The sequence below is a fragment of the Seriola aureovittata genome, chromosome 9, assembly GCF_021018895.1.
Source record: "Seriola aureovittata isolate HTS-2021-v1 ecotype China chromosome 9, ASM2101889v1, whole genome shotgun sequence".
In the NCBI taxonomy this organism is placed as follows: domain Eukaryota; kingdom Metazoa; phylum Chordata; class Actinopteri; order Carangiformes; family Carangidae; genus Seriola; species Seriola aureovittata.
In genome coordinates, this window is record NC_079372.1 from 9350787 (window position 1) to 9370310 (window position 19524).

Here is a 19524-nt window from a genome sequence, read left to right on the forward strand (position 1 = left end):
TTAAGTAAACTTTCATTTCAAACAATAAAATCAGCTCCGCTCTTTCGACTTTTGAGTTTTTATAATAGTTGCTATAACAGCAGTGACATTGCTGTTGAACACATTTACACTCATGTACCATAACAGTAATGTAGCCACAAGCCATATGTAACAAAATGGCTTTCTAAAATTAAACATGTATGGGTTGTAATGAGAACCAGGGCAACTGGTAACAAGAAACCTTGACATTACCAAAATGGTGCTGCTATAGAAGCTTGATGGGCTTGCTTGTGTATCTTGTCAGTACACATACTGTACCTTTACTACCTGTTGGTGCCGTTGTTTTCTTTTTGCATTGCCCACATGCCTCCATTTGTCACCTGCTGCTGTCTACAGACTTGTGAATACCTCATAAGCCATAATGTGAACCATTAATGTGTCGGCTATGATCTGCTGCACTAACTTTATTATATTAAGACGATGCAGTACTCTAGCACAGAAAACAATACAGCAACACTATAGGTTTAAAAATAAAAAAAACATCTCTTATGGATAATCACTGAATAGACAATGCTTACCTGCAAAACTGAACTTGATATACACCATATGGGAATTCATACATGCATTTACTTATGCTAATGTGAATGCGGGCACTCACAGTATCAGGATTTAAATTGATAAAACTATTTAATAAAACTACTATTTTTATAATGGCCTTTCCTATGTTATGAGAGAATGTGCACATGAGCTGAATCATGGTGGCAGTTGTTGCAGTGTTCAGCGGGTCAAAGCAAAGACCCCGTGATCTGATATTTATAGTAGACGAGATATAAATAGCTCCAGCATGTGTGGACACCGAGAAGCCCACTGGCTATACTGTTGTTAAAACTACCGAGGGAGCACTACCATTTGACTGAAGGTAACCACCAGAAAAAAAAAAATGCATTTGGAGAAAAAACTAGACTGATTAGTGCAGAGCTTGAAGGTAATTGCTGCTGTAGTAGAGATTAACCTGTTGAACTTGATTTGCAGCTGATATTTGATGTTGAATTTCCAGGTTATTTAATAGGACTTTTCTTCATGACATTTCTTCCGCTGCTTAAACAGAGCTGTGAAATGATACCATCAGTCGTTTATAACCTAAACAGTAGGACTCTCCATACTTTTCTTTTGGCCATGCTGAAAGACAAATACAACACATTCTCTGCAGATGTAGGACGAAATAAGATGGCTCATTGGAATCTTTAGATTTAATCAAACTAAACTAATTTTGACATGCAATTCAACAACAGGAAAAAGATTGACTGCTACTCTTACCTGCTTAGCTACACTGTGCTGTAGTTCACTTTCCCCTTGGTGTGTGAGTTCTCAGGTACTAAATTTCATGAGCTTGTTCACTTTATGTGCTGTGTGTCCCCTGGAGCAACTCCTTGTGCATTTCAGATGAACACAGAGACGAAGGATGACTTTTATCAATCTGAGGACGACTTGGATGAAGATGAGGCAACCCAATATATAATTGAACAAAGTCTGATTGAATATAGAAAACTCAAAGGATTGAATCCAAGGTGAATCTCTAACCACCCAGTATTAACTGTCTCTTTCTGCACATTATGAATCTCTTGTCAATGTCTTTTCATAGTGACCTGAAACCCAGTGAAGATCCTGATGAGATTTTCAAAGCAATCAAGGAGGGTAAGCTGTTGTCAAAGCAAATTCGGACAATAATAATGAATACAATATCCTGCTGGAAATTATGATACTCTGTCTTTAACCACAGGTGATGAGGATGCACTGAACAGACTGGCAGTGCAACCGGAGACTCTGTCCAGAGTTGATGAACGAGGTTGGATCCCCCTGCACGAGGCTGCAGTGCATCAGAATAAAAGGATGCTTGAGATTATATTCTCCGGTAGTAAAGTTATTACGCGTATGACTGTAATATTTCAGCATACAGACTCTCTTCTTTTTAAATTTATTAGTTGTTTGGTGTTTGGGTTCCAGCATCATCCCCCGGTGCAGTCCACTGTCGCACTCTCAAGGGTGAGACGCCACTGTTTCTAGCTGTGGTCCATGGACTCAGAGAGAACGCTACATTCCTGTTACAGAATGGTTGTAGCCCGGATCTCCAGAATGATGAGCAGGATTCTCCATTAGTCGCAGGTATCTGACATTAACTTCATCAGAATGCAAAATGCATCTGATTTTATAGAAACCTGAACATACATTATTTCCTTATTTCCTAATTCTGAATGATATTTTCTCCCTGCTACTCCATATTTCTTATTAGCTATCTTGAATGACCAGTATGACCTAGCCACACTCCTGCTTCGCTACAATGCCAAAGTAGACAACACAGGACAAATGAACAGGACAGCTCTTCATGAGTGCGCCTTTTTAGGCTTGGAGAACTTTGTCTATCTGCTCCTGGAGTCTGGTGCCAACCCAAATGCATGCAACATCAAAAAGAAAACTCCACTGGCTCTGGCTGCACAGAATGGACATTTGAATGTGGTGGAGGTCCTATTACACAAAGGTACATGAAATAAGGCCATTTAATCTCTGCTATGCATTTTGAAAGTATCTGTGTTCCATTAGTTCACTCACAGAGTTGCTCTGAAAACTTATGGTGCTGGAAAAAGTAAAGGATAAAAAAAAAAAAAAAAACGTTTTGCTTTTTGGCTTTTCAGAAAAGTTGTAAAATTATACAAACTGTGGATAAATTTCTGAATTATTTTCCATACTGTTTTCAGGTCTGGAAATTAAATGTATATTCTTATACTATCTATATTCATTTTGTAGGAGCCCATGTGTGGTGTGAATCAGACTCAGGCACTATTTTGTTTGAAGCAGCAGCATCAGGAAACCCTGATGTAATCTCCTTACTTCTGGACTATGGAGCAGATCCGAACACACCTCTTTACAGTGGGCACCTGCCAATTCACCGTGTGGCATACCACGGACACAGACTGTGAGGAGAATCTCTGTGACAACATCTAGCTTTCCCACTTTTCAAATAGAGTTTGAACCACTGTCATGTTATTGAACGAGGACTCCTCTTTGACAGGGCACTGGAGCACCTCATCCCAGTGACCAGACTGGACGCTGTAAAGGAAAGTGGCATGAGTCCTCTCCATTCTGCGGCTGCTGGGGGACATGCCCATTGTGTGGAGATCCTGCTCAAAGCTGGCTACGATCCAAACTTCATGCTTCACCCCAGGGTGCGCCGCAGCTATGATGATGAGCGCAGGTCTGCCCTCTTTTTTGCTGTGTCCAACAATGATCTTCAGTGCACCCGCTTGCTTTTAGAAGCTGGGGCAATGGTGAACCAGGATCCTATCACCTGTTTGCAGGTGGCTCTTAGACAGGGCAACTATGAACTGATCAACACATTGCTGAAGTTTGGGGCAAATGTAAACTACTACTCCCGTGTCAACACCACTCACTTCCCATCAGCACTGCAGTATGCCTTGAAAGATGAGGTGATGCTGAGAATGATTCTGAACCATGGATATGATGTTAAGCGTTGCTTTGACTGTCCGTATGGCGACAGTTCCCATGGTCCTTGGACGACCTCAGTCATCAAAGACATGGTGGTGAGACCAAGTTTGTCTGAGAGAAAAATGGTATAAAGAATGAAATACAGGCGGAACAGTGGAATAACACTTTCTTTCAAGGTTTCTCTTTGACTGCCACGTGTCTCTGTTTGTGTCTTTTAGTTCTGTGAGGTGATAACTGTGTCCTGGCTTAAGCACTTAACTGCTCAGGTGGTGCGCATCATGCTCGACTACACCGACCATGTCTCCTTCTGCACCAAACTTAAGGAAACTTTGGAGGGGCAGAAACAGTGGCCAGAGATCTGTCATATTCAAAGTAAGAACTATTACGATCCCTCATATTTTACACCGGTCGGCAAAAGTGTTTTGATGATTTTATGTGTATTCATTGACTTTATTGACTTTACACTCAGGAAATGTACGGAGTTTGAAGCACCTCTGTCGGTTGCAGATTAGGCAGCATCTCAGTCGCCTGCGCTTGAGATCCCCAGCCTTCATCAACTTCCTTCCTCTTCCTCCCAGGCTGAAAGATTACATACGCTACAAGGAGTTTGATGTTTACAGCAGGGGCAGCATGGTTAACCCCATGTGAAAACACATTTACAGATGTCACAGATAGAGGGACAAAGACAGTCACTCATTTGCATTGTTATTGTATGTTTATGTACATGTACATGTTTTATGTAGCCTACTTTGAGCCTTGACTTATTTATTATTATTTGTATAAACCTGTATGTACTTAAGAGTTCTATCAATAGCTGCAGTGATATGTCAGTCTTGTGTAAAGATTTACTCTGTTATAGTGGCTCCTCTGGTTAAATGGGTCCTTAAAAAAACATTTTGAAAATAAATACAAATGGTGTGTTGTTATTATTATTATTATTGTTATTATTATACACTCGGTCTTATTTTAATGATTACATTTTAAAAAAAGGGAATACAGCAAATTGCAAAAAAAAAAAAACATTGATTGATTGATTATATGAAAAAAATTCATGAACAAGAATATTTAAAAATGCATAATTCTTTAGCCTTTCTTATGACAAATCTTTGTCTTCACCTGGTGGTAGAATGAAGTATTGCAGCTGTGGGATCTCCATCTGCTTTACAGTGTGTGTATGACTTGTCAGCTGCTTGCCATCTCAGTGTGTGGAGTAAATGTGTCCTGTGGTGAAATTGGCCTTAAACAGGTGTTATAAAAGTAAAAGTGATGCATAGTGGTGTAAAAATAATATGTTAAATATAGAGTAATGATACACAATCAGGGCATTTTACATGACTGCATCCTACATCAATGTCACATCCTATGGTCACATCCCATCACTACATCAGTTCAGTATCTGTCTCCGCCGCTGGGTGGCGCGGATTCTCTCGTATGTAAACATAGTGACGGCAGCGTTTTGCAGTGGTGGAGAAGAACGTGTACGTCATTTTCACAATGGCGGAGGCTGGGTGAGGAGGAGAGTGTGTGTGAAGCGGCGCCGTAATCGTTACAGCTACATTGCCCGTAAGACGTGCACGGTGCCCGAAAATGGCCCTGAACCCCAGCGCGGTGGGGAAAAAGGACACAGAATGTACCGAGACGGGCGAACTCCACCCCGACGGTGGCGAACCCCAGAAGAATTCAGCCGCCACCTCGGCCACAGCCAACCAAAATGGCGATCAGGCTGGATGTGGAGACAGTGTAATGCCCGAACAAGAAGCCCCTGAACGGCGGAGGAGCGCGCAGACGGACGCCCGGAGCTTTAGCAGCTCTCCCTTGACGGGCCAGAGACCGAACGAAGAGCTGCCACGGAGAAATTTTCAAATTCCGAGGAAGATAAGAGAACGGAAAGGTGGTGCCATATCGCTGCTATTTTGAACAGTGCCTGCACTGTCTTTCATAATTCTGCTGCTGCATGTTGCTAGCCTGCTAACTAGCTGGCTGGTCTGGCTAGTTTGATAGAGTTTAACAAAATGTTCACCGATATTTTAGGTTTGCGTTAGATCAGCATCATGTGGTGTAAGCACACGGATAGTCTCGATGGATGTAGTGTGAGTTGTTTTAGCAGACACAGCTATGGTAGCTGGGCTCAGGTATCCAAGTTACCAGTGAGCAGCAGGCAACTACGTTGCTGTGAAGGCGCCTGAAAGCGGCACTTTTGAGGACTGCCCGTTTGAAAGCACACCTTGTTCGCTTTCTTCACCTTTTTATGGGTCCGTGGTCTGGTTGAATAATGCTGCTGGAGTTATGTGTGTGTAGCAGCCATCACTTGACAACATGTGGGTGTCTCATTGACCTCAGTGAAGGGCATGGATTTCTCCACCCCACCCGTCTATGTGATACGTTTTCACTATACCATGACATTTTTAATGCCATCTAAGTAGGGCTGCCCACCCCTTGTCCCAGCTTGATGTCACTGGTATTACAGAGCACATCACTTCAGTACCCCACAGCATAACCCCATGAACCCTCCTGCACTTGCCCCCTTCTTTCAGAGTGATAAAAGTACCCTTAGCAAAGTGCTGAATGCACAGTGGTTGTCACAAAGTATGCTATTAAACATTAGTTATATGTGTATATAAGCAAAGTTGAGATGAAGTCGTTGGATTTATCACTTTGAGCCTTTTATAAGCAGCTGTGCTTGCAGTATGTGGCCAGCTTTACCACCAGCAGGTTGCAAATGTAATGTATAAAATGTCTAATACATTCCGTTGTTATGCTGTTAAGTTGGAAACTCAACAGCTGTGAGACGGGCTTGGCTGTGCGTGCAGTCTGTTGGCCTGTCTCCAGTCTTCATCCTTTTGTCTCACGTGAGAGATGTTTACTTTGCGTTTCCCCACAACTTGAGGCTGGTGATGGCCTATCCAGGTAGCCTGTCATGGTGGTTTCACTTCTTTGCATGTGTTTTGATTGACATGATAAACCTGATGTAAATAAAGGCAGATGCAAGGCTTGGTCACCTGTACAGCGGTTAGTTGATGCAAGGGACTCCTGGTTGCTGTTGTTGATCAGTGTTTTTCCAATCCTAAAAACTTGTCCTTTCCCAAAGAACATTTCAGTCACCTGCTGTGATGAGCTGGCTGTAGCAGATGAGAAATAAGTTTGGCACAGAATGCTGCTGGTACATTGCAACTTCACTGAACTGTAAACACACTGTAATTTTCTTGCCTGCAAGCACTTAGTTCACATCACTTCCTCCTGTACCTGATGTCTTTTATACAAGAGTATGTGACTCAGATGTTGAGGTAGGCAAATTCTGAACGCAGGACATGTGTATCATCTTTCTGTGAAAGAAAAGACCATATATTGTAGACTTGCTATCTTTATGCCAAAGTACCTTATAAATGAGGGAAGAGCTTGATGATCAGTCCGACGTGGCTGTCTGCTACAAGTTAACTTTGCACATGCGCACAAGTTTTTGCTGCAGATACTATATACTAATCCACTGTTTCACCTCTGTGTGCAGGCTTGTACCAGTTTCTGCCCCCCGACAGCCGGGAGTTTGAGGACCTTGTGAAGATTATCTCCTCGTTTTACTTGGACGCATCATCGCGAGGAACCTTCTCCTACTGCAAGGCCCGGCTCATTCACAATGAGCTGCTGGAGAAAGAGGTTGGTCATTGTCTTCATATACACCACAGTGTCAGCATGAGCTCTTTCAGTTGCTCCCTTTTTATTCAGGGAATCTTTTTGTAGGTTGAAACAAAATATAGCAAAATCATAATTAGCTGTCATCACGTCTGCTCTTGTAGCTCATGTGAAAAGAAAAGAAAAGAGCACACGCTGAGGGCAGGCTGTAGTAAAATAGTTTCAGCAAGTGGTCTTCCAGTTTACACATCCTACCACCTTCATGCATGTAAGTGCTAAGACTTTGTGAGGTCCAGACTGCTGTATCTCATTCACTATTTACTCCCTTTGTGTGCCAGTTCATCGAGAAGCGGCGAGAGATGAAGCAGGAGGGGCGGACCGAACAAGAACTGACAGAGTCGTACTGCTTCCTTTATCCGGACAAATCCAAGGTTAGCCTGTCTGCAAAGCCTTACTCAACTCACATTGAAGATGATGGACAAGTTATGAAGCAGGATTTTTTAACATGATTCTGAGCTTTGTTTGTTCTCTTGTGTGTCTAGCTCCAGTGGATATGCGAGAAGGGTCTGTCTGTTGGACACTCCAGGATTACTACACTAGGAAATCCGTCAGTGGGTAAGTTGGTCTCTTGCATGTTGCTGTTGAATTCAGAGTAGACTCTGAATAGACGTAGATTGAAGGATGTTTTTTTTGATTACTGCTGTCATGATGATGCTTTGAGTTTTGCCAGCCTGATTACTTTCCTCTTCTTCATGGGATCAAATTTGAAACTACTAAAGTCTTTCTTATGTATCTGCATCTGAGGATGTTTGATTAGTATTTCTACCTGAAGAAATTACAGCTGAAGCCAGCACCAGCATGGCTTATCAACAGCCGAGAATGGCTCTGACTATGCAACATTATATGAGTTAAATGTTTTTTTCACAGCTGAATGCCTACTCAAGGAAAAAACACTTTATCTGGATTGTTTCTCGAAAATATCATCAACAATTAACTAGTAATTGACAATCTTTCCTGATTTGATTTTAAGAGTGTGGATATCACACCTAAATGCTTTTTGATGAAGTATAATCTTGGTGCTTTTCCTCTAATTCAGCTATTTTGTCATTGTAGGTGTTTATCTCTCCAAATATTCAGATTTGTTACAAATCAATCCTTTTGAAGTGGGCTCGTTTGGAGACATGATCGTTTTTAAAGTTATGAGGGTATGGCTACCATTTTATTTTCATTCTGTGATATTGACAGATTTTTGATTCTCGTGGGACTTGAATCCAGCTTGTCTGTTTTGTCTTTCAGGGCCGAATAAAGCACATCCATGAGAACATGCCTAAGAATGCAATGGAGCCCACACCCAAGTTCGACTGTCACTTATCCAAAAGTGCCAATAGGGTTACGTCTTTGCTGTCTTACAGGGCTTTCGAGCTCACACAGGTAAACACTGGATCTATTTAATTCACACATGGTATTTTATAAACAATAAGTAATGTTTTTAAGTTCTATAGTTTCTTTGTCTCTCTCGTTGTCTTTTAGCAATATTTTTTTGAGTTTGCATTCGATGAAATCAAGCCACGGCCCAGGCACATCTGCCCCTACGCTGTGGTTTCCTTTCAGTACAAAGGCAAGGAGGCTGCTGCAGCTCCTATGACTGCACACAGGTACGTATTCCTGCAGGAAATGGTGAAACCCAACAAGCATTTTCAGGCGGTTGATGATGTTGGCAAGACATACATCTTTGCTGTGTTTTCTGTTTATAAACAGGCTTTTTGTTTCTCTCCTTAACAGGTTTAACACTATTTCCCCTGAAGGAAGTAGAGGTAAAACACATTTTAATCTTATATATTTAATAGACATGTAAAAAAAAAAAAAAAAAAAAAGAAGTTTCTGTGTGTTAAATTAGTGTCATGTCTGTGTAAACTGGAATGTGTATAAAGGCAATCAGTAACGCAATGTTACTTCTTTAGCTCGACTTTGACTAGCATGCTCACAGCTAGTCAGTTAAAGAAGAGGCTGCACCCCCAAAATGATCCAAATCAGATTCAACTAGTGCAAACAAAATTCTAAAGAAGAGTATATGTCACAAAGTGTTATGAGCCATCCTTTCATCTGACCTTTGACTTGTGCTGTCGATGATTTTGCAGGGAAGAACTGCTACACTGTGTGGAGTGGTCCACTAGTCAACAAGGGCCAGGAGTTATTCCCAATCTGTTTACGATCCTCCTCGCGCCCCTACCTTCCTTTCAAACTGTGAGTAAACCTCAAGTCTCTCACACCATTCTGTGTAACTCCAGAAAACATCCGCAGTGCTACCAGAATTTCTTCTGTTAATCATTAAAGACCCTTTTTGCCACAAAAGACTTTTTACGTGCTGAACTATCACACTACACATATTATGTAGGTGAGGAGAGGAGATTAGAATCCACTTGTGCAATATACAAATTTTTTTTTTTTCCTCCAAATTTGTTTGTGATTTGCTCTCTGATAAATCTCCACGTGCTCTCCTGCAGGCCTGAAAAGCTGGAGGTGAGTCGGGGCATGCAGCTAGAGCAGGTGAAGAGAAAGATTCCCTCTGTGCTCTTTTCTTGGGACACCTACAGAATATCACGGGAAGGTCAGTCCAGACCACACGTGTATGTCTCATAATAAAATGGTAGAAATATGCCCTGGGCATGTGGGCGGTAATGCATTACTTCAATTTCTAAAGCTGTTCTAAATGCATATGATGCATTATGCATTACAAAAACAGCCAACTCCAAATCCATTGAAGTTATGAACAAGTGTTTGCATTATTTCAGATATAAGCTAGCATAGAGAAAATAAAATCTATAAATTTCATTATAAATAAACATGAGTTGTGGGTCCACTTTGTATTCCAACTTGCTGTTCTCTGTCCGTAGTGATGAAGTGTGGGATGTTCTGCAGCCTGTTTGATGTGGTGGATGGAAAAGGCAAACCGACCAGCGGCAGCCTGGCAGCGCTGGTCAACAAACTGGAGAGGGACAGGATGGTGAGTCACCCTGTACCTCTTACCTACCAGGTTATCATGCATGAAATTCCCATAAAGATACTGAATCAGTGCACTGAATCACAGTTTGTCAACAGAATAAAAGATTCAGTGTGCCCAGTAGTCAAGCAAAAAGCTTTTCTTTGGATGCTTCTTGTTGCAAAAGCTTGTTGCAAAAGCTCTCAGAGAAGGACAAGAACAAAAGCCAAGTTTGTTAGTGTTGCATCATTCGGTGTCATTAAGGTAGATTTTGTTCCATGAACAGTTAGTTTTCCTCTTTAAGAACAAAGTGGTGTAGGGAAAACATTCTGTGGTACTGTTTCTTTATTATATTTTTTAGTAGCTATAAACAAATAACCTGGCAATATAGTACCAAGTGCACAGAAACAGTAAATGCAGCCTGTCAAGCAGTACACTGAAACTATCAGTTTCATCATCAGATCATCAGATCACTCACGTGATCTGATGATGATTCACCCTGGTGTTTCTGACTGTAGTGTCCCCTCTCCTTATTCAGGTGCTGGTGAAGTCCCTGTTTGACAGGGGCTTCCTCTTCCTGTTGTCCTCAGCTCAGATGGTTGAGACCAAAGGTACCAAGATGCTTTTGCCTTTCCTTTCCTCTCATAATTCCCCTGTTGTGTCAGTTGAACACCTACTTGTTGCCTCTGGTGAGGTTCAGCTTTAAAAAAAAAGTTGCTGTTTGTTTTCTAGAGCGGCGGGGGCGGGCTGAAAAGAATCTGCAAGCATTATTCATCTTTCAGGAGTCAAGGATGGTTGTTAAGTATTGTGAGTATTATTTGATATCTGTCCATCCCTTTTCTGACCGAGCTTCATTTCCGGAATCTGCAAGAAACTTCCAACTAGAACTTGGGAAAAATAATCAAAAACAGAGTTGAGAAGCATCCATGTCATAACCACGACTCCTGTTTAGGCTTTTATTAAGCACTTGCATCTAAACACATATTACTTATTGTGCTAATAGACATCTTGACACTGACTTGTGTCCTCCATTTCAGCATCCAGACTGTTTGAGCCAGAGCCGCTAACAGTGGAGCCCCAGCCTGCTATCCTGTCCTCAATGGAGCCCTTCGTCCCTGCTCTGCACTATGCCTTGTTCAAGCTGCGTCCCAACCCAGGCAAGGACCTGAGCTCTGGGGTGGAGCGGCAGGCCACCGATTACCTAACGCGGATGGATTCAGGCACTGTGCGACCGTTCATCCTACCTGACTACAAATATAACGTGGACGATCGGACCAACCCTCTCCCAGTACCCAGACCCAAATTTAACATGGATGCCGTGCTGCGTTCTTATGTTCACAACCCTGCCAACTATATGTTACCTCTGAACAAGGCAAAGGACATCATTGAAAGAATACGGAACCCTGTACCCATACCCGCACCTGCTCCAGCCCCAGTGGAATACAGCCCTGTTTCTGACTGGGGCGGCTCGGACAGGGGCTCAGACAGGGCAGAGAGACCCGCAGAAAGATTACCCCAAGAGCGGCCACCTTCAGAGAGGCCAGCCCAGGAGAAACCAACGCCAGACAGCAGCAGAAGGAGGCCGGGGCCGGCTCATTCAAATGGAGCCCAGCCGCAGCACAAACCCCACAACGAGTCCCAGCCTCAGCCCCAGAGGTTACGACTGTCCCAGAATGAGTATGATAAAGACAAGATGAAACAGCTGCTAAAGCTGATTCAGCTCCATAAGAAAGCACTAATAAAGGACCCTGGGAAGGAACGGGGAGAGGACGGGGCCTGGGATGCCAACAATCTGAAGAGGAAGTTTGAGGGAGACGAGAGGGGAGGCATCAACAAACACCAACGCACAGATCCACTGAGCAATGGGGAACCCAGTCGAGGTGAGGCGTGCTGCAGCTGTCTGTGTAGCTTGATTTTAGATAGTGTTATTTCATTTTTGTTTTTTGAGGATTTCCACCTACCGCCCTGAAAGTCGATTCATCTGAAAGAATGATTATTACATAACGGAGTCTGATTGGTTCTCATTAATTCAGTGGCTAAAACACATTAAAAAAAAACCACATTGCTGCCCATTTGCACTATATTATCAATTGTAGTGCATTGCTTTACACCAAAATTAAATTAAATTCTCATATGATAACATTTTTAAACACTTACATGCCAAGATTCTTGCAGTTTTATTGCTAAACCAGGGAGCGGTTCGTATTCCTGGCTTTCAGTCTGAACCTTGAACAATTTTTTAACTTTAAAAAATTTGCAACACATATCTTTTTTCATGGTCCCTGTGCAATACACACAATCTTAGCTCTAGCTTTTAAAGAGCTAAATGCATCAAATTAATTGTGTGTGTTTGTCCTGCTAGGGGCCCAAGCAGGTGAGATGGGAGATGAAGGTGTTCAGAGCGACAATCTGACAGCAGTAATGGAAAGCATGGGCATCTATGACACTGATCTCAGGGCCCGTGGCAACGCCAACTCCTCAGCGGTCAACGAGACCCAGCGTCTCCTCAAGATCCTCCTGGCCACTCTCAACAAAGCTGTGGCTCAAGGTTCAATGTCTGTGCAGTCGAACCACGGTGAACCGTCGACGGGTTCTGGCAGGGGGGAGCCCTCTTTCCCCGACCCAGATCTTAAGAAACAAAATGAGCCAGCATCACAAACAAACTACACAGAGGTGAGATGTAAACAGGGTTGTTATTTTGGAATATTTTACCATGTATTCATAGACATGAAAATAACTACTGGTGTTTTATCTGTTCAGGAGGACATGGACTGTAGCCCCGGTAGCCCATTCAGCACAGGCTCTCCATCAGAGCAAGCTCACACCTCAGATAACCCGAGCTGGGTTCTACCAGTCAATGAAGGTACCTCAAAGCAGTCAGTTCACTTCGCAAGACTCTCACTTGCAGGTATATTTAGATGTAGTTCACAAGGCATCACTGTGACAAGTTTCCTGTCTGCTTTTCTTCAGACAAAGCGCAACCTTTTCCTGAGCCGGAGCCGGAGCCAGAGGCTGCGATAGTGGCAGAAAGTCACCCAGAGCCGAAGACGCCTGCAGTCGTGGAAGTCAAAAAGGCGGCTGCAACGCCCACGTTACCAGTCTTGGAGGAGGTCCCCTTCAGGCCCTCCATTAGCCTGGATACCATACTCAACCAGGAAATTCATAGCCTCACTTCTGACATTAAAAACATCATGCAGACGCACCACATCTGCTATACCTCGCAGCTACCACCACGGTTGCCTCCACACCACTGCTGGCTGCCCAACAGCTGCTTTTCAAACTTTGTCGTACCCTACGTCTCCCCTGTCCCCTTTCAGGGGCATGTCAAAGCACTGTGTGAGAAGATGGACAAGTTGATCCCAGACCCACCTGCTCCCTCCAAGGTCACTTCCCCACCTCCCCCAATGACAACGTCTAATCTTACAACACCATTCCCCGCCCCCATCCAGACTTCCAAAACTAAAACGGAGCCCTCCCCGTCGAAGAGTACCACCTCCTCTCAGAGTGGTAAAGTGGGCTCTGTCAAAGACTCTGCATCCACAAAGGTTAAAACAGAATCTGCATCAACAGAGTTGGGGGGAGAGATATATTCTCCCTCTCAAGTCACACCAGGCTCCCCAGAAGGAAACTCCCAAAACCCAGGATCTGCTTCTGGGAGTGGGTCAGGCTTGCTTGCTGGCAGCCTCATTGGTCAGCTGAAGCCTGAGGTGTTCAGCAGCCTGGTAGAGATCTTTAAGGACGTCACCAAGAATACAGTGAAATTCTACATCTACTCTGGAGACGAGGGAGAGGAGAGCAGTGTTTGCAAGGAGATAAAGGTACAATGCGAGGTTTCATTGTGGCCTTGAAAGTAGAGATTGTTACAATTAGTTATTTAGTTTATAAAATGCCAGAAAAATGTCTTTTGTATGCTCCCTAAAACCTAAATGATGCCTCAATTGCTTGTTTTATCTAATCAAAAGCCAAAGCAAAAACCCAGAGATGATGTTATTTTATATAAAATAAAAAAAAGTCACATTTTAGAAACTGGAGCTGGTGATTTTATTTGATAAGTTACTTGATTACTGTAAATTGTTTAAACACTACTTCAAAGTGTTGTTATTACTGCCCATTTTACATAGTTTTGCATCCATTTTCTTTCATGTTCTTGATCTGTAGACTTATTCTGGATCATGTTCTCTTTTTCTTTTTTTCTTTCTTTCTTTTTTTTTTTATTGGAGCCAGAGAGCCTTCACAGTTTTCTGCAGTAGTGCATTTCACAGACACACACAAGAGAACATAGTTCGACAGTGGGAAAAGTGAAAGGCTACACTAGCTCCCCTTTGTCACTATGTTTTTCATGTCTCAGTACTCAGCACTTTCATTATCTGTCAGTCAGTCAGCACTCGTGTAAGAGAGGAGGACACATTCATCTGTCTGTCTCTAACAATTACGTCTCTCCTGTCTGGCACAAAGGAGTACTTGAAAAGTCTTGGCAACAGCGAGTGCAGCCCGCAGACGTTTCTGGAAAACAGCGGTAGTTTAGATAAGCTCCTCATCATCATTCAGAACGAGGACATCGCTGCACATGTGCACAAGGTAGGATCACCTCCTGTCACCCTCTGCTTCACAGTCTCACCTCCAATCTGTAGCTCAGGTGATTCGGCACCAGCTGAGCCAGGCAGCGATCAAACTGAAATAATGGCATCTTAATTGAATTTTTCCATCTGCTGCCAAGACTTTTTTTTTTTTTTTTTTTCCATCTGGTTGCTGAGTTTAATTATTTTAATTGACTGTGTTATTTGCATGATGTGTCAGGATGTATATATGACATGAAAACACAATTTATTTTCTTATATGAACAAATTTTGAACACAAAAAGTAGTAAAAGTTTGTAAAAATGTAAAACTTTTGACCCGGCAGATCCCAGCTCTGGTGTCCTTGAAGAAGTTGCCTTCAGTGAGTTTCGCTGGAGTGGACACACTCGACGATGTCAAGAACCACACTTATAATGAGCTCTTTGTGTCTGGAGGCTTCATGGTGTCTGACGAGTTTGTCCTAAACCCCGACCTTATCACACAGGGTAAGTTTTACTTTTCTTTGAGGGAGCTGTGTGAGGTCATGGAAATATCAGCTGGAAGGGATCATTCAGAGCTTGTGTTGCTTGTTCTGTCCAGATCGTTTGCAGGGGCTGCTGAATTTCTTGGAGGAGCAGAGCACCCCTGAACACCCCTGGCAGTGGAAGGTGCACTGCAAGTCCCAGAAGAAGCTAAAAGAGCTGGGGAGGTCAGTATCTCAGCAAATAGGAATAATTCCCTCAAAATGATCTTTAGCCATATTGGAGTGTGAAGAAACATCTCGACACCGTATGCATCTACTTCTGCTTTTCTCTTAAAGGTTAAACACCAATGCCATGGGGCTGCTGAACCTTCTGACGGCCTATCAGAAGAAGCACCTAGTGGAGTTCCTCCCTTATCACGAGTGTGACACGCAGTCTCGCCAGGCTCCAGATCTGGAATGTTTGATCAAACTCCAAGCTCAGCACACGCAGCAGCGGCACCTTATCTTCCTCACAGGTATCTTCATCATTGTTAACTTCATCTACTTACCATTGATTTGACACAAGCAAAAAAAAAAAAAAAAAAACATCTTTATATGTCACTGTTGAGATGCTTGTGTGAGATGTATTTTCCTCCATGCTTTCTAGTTAAATATACATGATTAAAATGATATAAAAGTGTTTGTTCTTGTAATGTGTTTTTACAGAGAGGCCATTTGAGATGTTCCTACAGTACTCCAGAAATGGAATAGTGATAGCGAGCATTGACGATGTCATGAGCGGTTTCCACAGTCTGATTGGCTCCATAAATCAGAATGAGCTTCCAACACCGCCCTCTACTGGTGGGTAGCATCAACAGCAGCACTAAACAGTACACTGGATTTCGTGTCATTTTGCTGTGGTATAATTGCGTTGCTAAATCGCCTTTGGTTCTATACAGTTATTTTGCCAGTTAAAGACATCTGTACTATCAGCAGTTTTTTTTTTAAACACATTTGATGCATCTCTAACATATCTGCTGATAATATCTTCCTCTCTGCTTTTCCATTTTTCTCTCTCTGCCCTCTCCTGCTCTCTCAGTAGTGAATGATGAGTGTGTGGAAGAAGAGGACATGTCATTAGACTCTGATGATGGTGAACCACCCACTATAGCAGATCCCTTAGAGCAGAACTCGGAAGTTGAGAAGGAGAAGCCTCCGCAGCCGCCCCCACCCGATAAGGAGGAGTTTCGTCCTCCGCTCCCAGACCATCAGGTCACACCTGAGAGAACTCCAACATTGTCTGAATACAGCGCTTTCAAAACGGCCATCTCTCAGTTCAAAGCCACCAACCAGATAGGCATAGGCTCTTCAGACATTGGCAGCTTGTCGCCAGGAGGGTTTCCTGTCAATCCCCACCAGAGCTTCCTGTGTCCTTCGGCCTCGTGGTCATCCTACACTGGCTCCTCTAGCTATGCGGCCTCCCCAGCCTATCCAGCCTCACCCTGCAGCAGCACCCAGGAACAGGAGTATCGCCCCCCAGCTACAGCTTCTGTCACGCACCCAACTCCCCCCATCATGGCCACACCAGGACCTTTAGCCAACCTGGCTTCCCTTCCCATGGAGGTCAAACCTCCCCCTCCACCTCACCTCATGATGCTGGGCCACACATATGGCTCGGACACTGGTGGAGTTGGGGCTACTGGGAAGTCTCCACTCACCACCTCCCTCCCTTACACAGACCATAGTGACACAGCCCAGCCAGGTTACATGGCTGGCATTCCTAAAAATGCTAGTGGAACTCCCACGCAACACGACAGGACACTCAGTGGACCAGGGGAGGGTATATGGAGCACTGCAGGGACCAGCACTTGCGAGACTGGCAGTGGCCAGGGTGTGGTCACATCTGGTCTATTAGACCCCAGTGGGCTCCCTAAGACTGGGGAAACCCTTGGAGGCAGCACCCCTGGTAGTCAAGGGGGCAGGACTCAGGTGAATTGCGCTGACAACCTTGGACCATCTGTGGGCATTTCCACAGTGGCCACCAGGGGGGGCTCAGTAGTCAGACCTAAGCTGCCTCCACATCCAATGTGTGGTGTGGGTTATGGTAGTATAGGTGGCATCCCTGGACAGATGGACCATGGGCCTATGCGGGGTGCTATGGGTCCTGGTTCTTTAGGGAACTATCGAGGGAGAGGAATCCCACCAGGACTTTGGCCTCGGCCAGGACGAGGACATGAACGGGGGGATGGGACCGGAGGTGGACCCTGCTCTTGGGGTTACCCAGCAGGCAGGGGTGGAGCACAGGATTACTACTCGGACTACACATATTCTCACAATTATGCCCCGGAATAGACAATCATGATCAAATGGGAAACACAGACGCCATACTCCAGAGACTATTAGAGCTGGCTGAATGTATATATTTCCTTGTCATAAACACATTGATTTGAATCAGTAAATAAGGATCCTGGTTTTCTACATTAATAAAAATTGATACAGGCAGTGCCGAGTGTCCTACTGTCGTGTAAACTGTATGTACACTCTTTCCATGTGAGCTATTTGAGACCCTGTTCAAACCACTATATTTATATTTGCCAACAAATGTTAATGGCCTTCCAACTTCTCGGAATTTATCATCTTATTTCTGTTTGTCCCGGTTTTGAAACGGTTTGTGAACAAGGGGAAAGGCTGATATTTTTTTAAGGAAAAAAAAAAAACTAGTGAATTAAATTTCACTTTTGCTGTTGGTTTTCTTTTTTTATTTTACATATTTGGTTGTCCTAAATTCTATTAAAATAAAACATTTCAAATCTTGTTTGTGTGACAGGTTTGATGACAGTGTCAAGCAAACCATTAAAAATATAAATCCCAGCTGTCTTACTGTCCTTTCACTCAAACTCTACTTTTCATTCAGCTACCTACAATCTGTATGTTCAGTAAGAAGATGGATAACTTGGATGACCCCAAATAACGGTAAAGTGAATGATATGGAAAACATCAAAAAATGCCTAAAATTAAATGATGAAATTAAAATATTCTCATGAATCGACAGGTGAGATTTATCCAGGTGTGTTGGTGCTCATGAACACTACTTCACAAGTATACTACAAAAAACCTATTCAGTACTGTTTGGAAAATGTTATTTCCTGACCATGACAGAAGGCACAGAGCTCTGCAGTAGAAATCAGTTAAATCTATTTTCTCCAGCAGTGTAATCTGTGTGTGGAGAGCAGTTTGCAGCAAATGCAGCACTCAAAACCCACTGAGACTCCACGCTGATGCCACTGGCCATCCAACTGAACCACTACTGAAAGAATCATTCGGAGAGTTGATGTCCTCTCTGTGTGGGTTTATTGTGTTGATTCATTATCTGAGTGAAGGTTCAGGTGGTGGAGAGAAACACCAGAGGGCGCCGTTTCCTCTGGATTTGGAAAATAGGTTAACACTTTATCTCCAGAGCCCCATTCCAGTTGTGCGATAGTTATGTCATGGTGACTTTGGAAACTGTGAAAATATGTTATTCCCATTAAATCAATTGGAGCAAAGATCCGTCACACAAACCCTTATTTTTCCAGGAGAGGCTTACTGAGCAAGAATGTTTTGTTCCAGCAACACCCTACTCCACACTTAGATTTACTCCTGGAAGCTGCCCACCACAAATACTGTCTTGGCAGCTCCACTAGAGGAGTTTTGTTGGTTGTATGTATCGTTTAAGGGATTGTCAGAGTCGTTAATATAATACAAATAAAAAAAATAAAAATAGAGACAATACATAATTGAGGTATGTTACGTATATTCTTTGTATATTTTGTAAAAAATAATGTGACTAAGTGCTGCAGAAGTCAATTAGTAGATGAGTCAGTTACCAGAAAATTAATTGACAACTACTTGGATAAGTCATTATTCCTATAAAAGGCCTATTATTTCGTGGCTCCAGCGTCTAAAATGTAACGATATGATGGTTTTCCTTGTATTATTTTGATAATTTTAATTTCTTTTTAATGATTTTGAATTGTAAACTGTTGGTTGTACAAACAAGCATTGCAAAGGGGTCACTTTGGGCTCTTGGGAATTATGATGGGTATTTCTCAGTATTCTCTGATTTCTACAAACCAAAAAATCTAAAGAAAAATCATGATGAAATGAAATTCATAACAACAAAAAAATAAATAAAAATACTGGCATACATATATTATGAAATTAGCTCCATCTCAACCAAGTGCGATATTAAAATGCATGCGTAATAACAATCAAATGATAAATACTATTTTATCAGTCACAAGGGCCATTTTGCTGCCTTGAGTAGCCTACTCTTCCTTTTAACACTTAGGGAACATTTTCCATACTTTTTTATTTTTAATTTCCTTTTTTTTTTTTTTTTTTTTACAGTGTGGTCTTAGTACTTTTGAACAAATAAA

The 19524-nt window shown here is 42.8% G+C and overlaps 2 protein-coding genes across 6 annotated transcripts; both read left to right on the forward strand.

Annotated features, from left to right (window-relative positions):
• The first annotated feature begins 848 nt into the window (after nucleotides 1-848).
• On the forward strand, nucleotides 849-4406 carry asb14b (ankyrin repeat and SOCS box containing 14b). 4 transcript variants are annotated; one of them, XM_056385912.1, is made up of 10 exons: nucleotides 849-898; nucleotides 1403-1547; nucleotides 1622-1674; nucleotides 1760-1891; nucleotides 1984-2142; nucleotides 2270-2515; nucleotides 2782-2950; nucleotides 3047-3575; nucleotides 3699-3852; nucleotides 3950-4406. In XM_056385912.1, exons 2-10 carry the CDS (start codon nucleotides 1423-1425, stop codon nucleotides 4126-4128), a joined length of 1746 nt encoding a protein of 581 aa, XP_056241887.1. In that variant the 5' UTR covers nucleotides 849-898; nucleotides 1403-1422; the 3' UTR covers nucleotides 4129-4406. The 4 variants fall into 4 exon arrangements, with proteins under 4 accessions (XP_056241887.1, XP_056241888.1, XP_056241889.1 ...); XM_056385913.1 differs by having other exon boundaries at nucleotides 853-898; nucleotides 1423-1547; XM_056385914.1 differs by having other exon boundaries at nucleotides 860-964; nucleotides 1423-1547.
• A 565-nt stretch (nucleotides 4407-4971) lies between these two features.
• tasorb (transcription activation suppressor b) lies at nucleotides 4972-17977 on the forward strand. Of its 2 annotated transcripts, none has more exons than XM_056385248.1 (23): nucleotides 4972-5371; nucleotides 6986-7131; nucleotides 7446-7538; nucleotides 7650-7722; nucleotides 8221-8312; nucleotides 8404-8538; nucleotides 8638-8762; nucleotides 8890-8921; nucleotides 9246-9351; nucleotides 9612-9715; nucleotides 10002-10111; nucleotides 10626-10698; nucleotides 10820-10894; nucleotides 11125-11967; nucleotides 12450-12760; nucleotides 12848-12950; nucleotides 13058-13905; nucleotides 14543-14665; nucleotides 14990-15149; nucleotides 15244-15352; nucleotides 15464-15642; nucleotides 15833-15967; nucleotides 16206-17977. In XM_056385248.1, exons 1-23 carry the CDS (start codon nucleotides 5068-5070, stop codon nucleotides 17456-17458), a joined length of 5532 nt encoding a protein of 1843 aa, XP_056241223.1. In that variant the 5' UTR covers nucleotides 4972-5067; the 3' UTR covers nucleotides 17459-17977. The 2 variants fall into 2 exon arrangements, with proteins under 2 accessions (XP_056241223.1, XP_056241224.1); XM_056385249.1 differs by having other exon boundaries at nucleotides 16209-17977.
• The last annotated feature ends 1547 nt before the right edge of the window (nucleotides 17978-19524 follow it).

Excerpts from the sequence above, each read along its gene's own strand:
- asb14b (XM_056385911.1), top strand. The coding sequence starts at position 1,381 with ATGTGCTGTGTGTCCCCTGGAGCAACTCCTTGTGCATTTCAGATGAAC. Across the intron at positions 1,675-1,759 it reads TTTCAAAGCAATCAAGGAGG|GTGATGAGGATGCACTGAAC; the intron begins GTAAGCTGTTGT and ends CTTTAACCACAG. Across the intron at positions 2,143-2,269 it reads GGATTCTCCATTAGTCGCAG|CTATCTTGAATGACCAGTAT; the intron begins GTATCTGACATT and ends ATTTCTTATTAG.
- tasorb (XM_056385248.1), top strand. The coding sequence starts at position 5,068 with ATGGCCCTGAACCCCAGCGCGGTGGGGAAAAAGGACACAGAATGTACC. Across the intron at positions 10,112-10,625 it reads AACTGGAGAGGGACAGGATG|GTGCTGGTGAAGTCCCTGTT; the intron begins GTGAGTCACCCT and ends CTCCTTATTCAG. Across the intron at positions 14,666-14,989 it reads TCGCTGCACATGTGCACAAG|ATCCCAGCTCTGGTGTCCTT; the intron begins GTAGGATCACCT and ends TTGACCCGGCAG.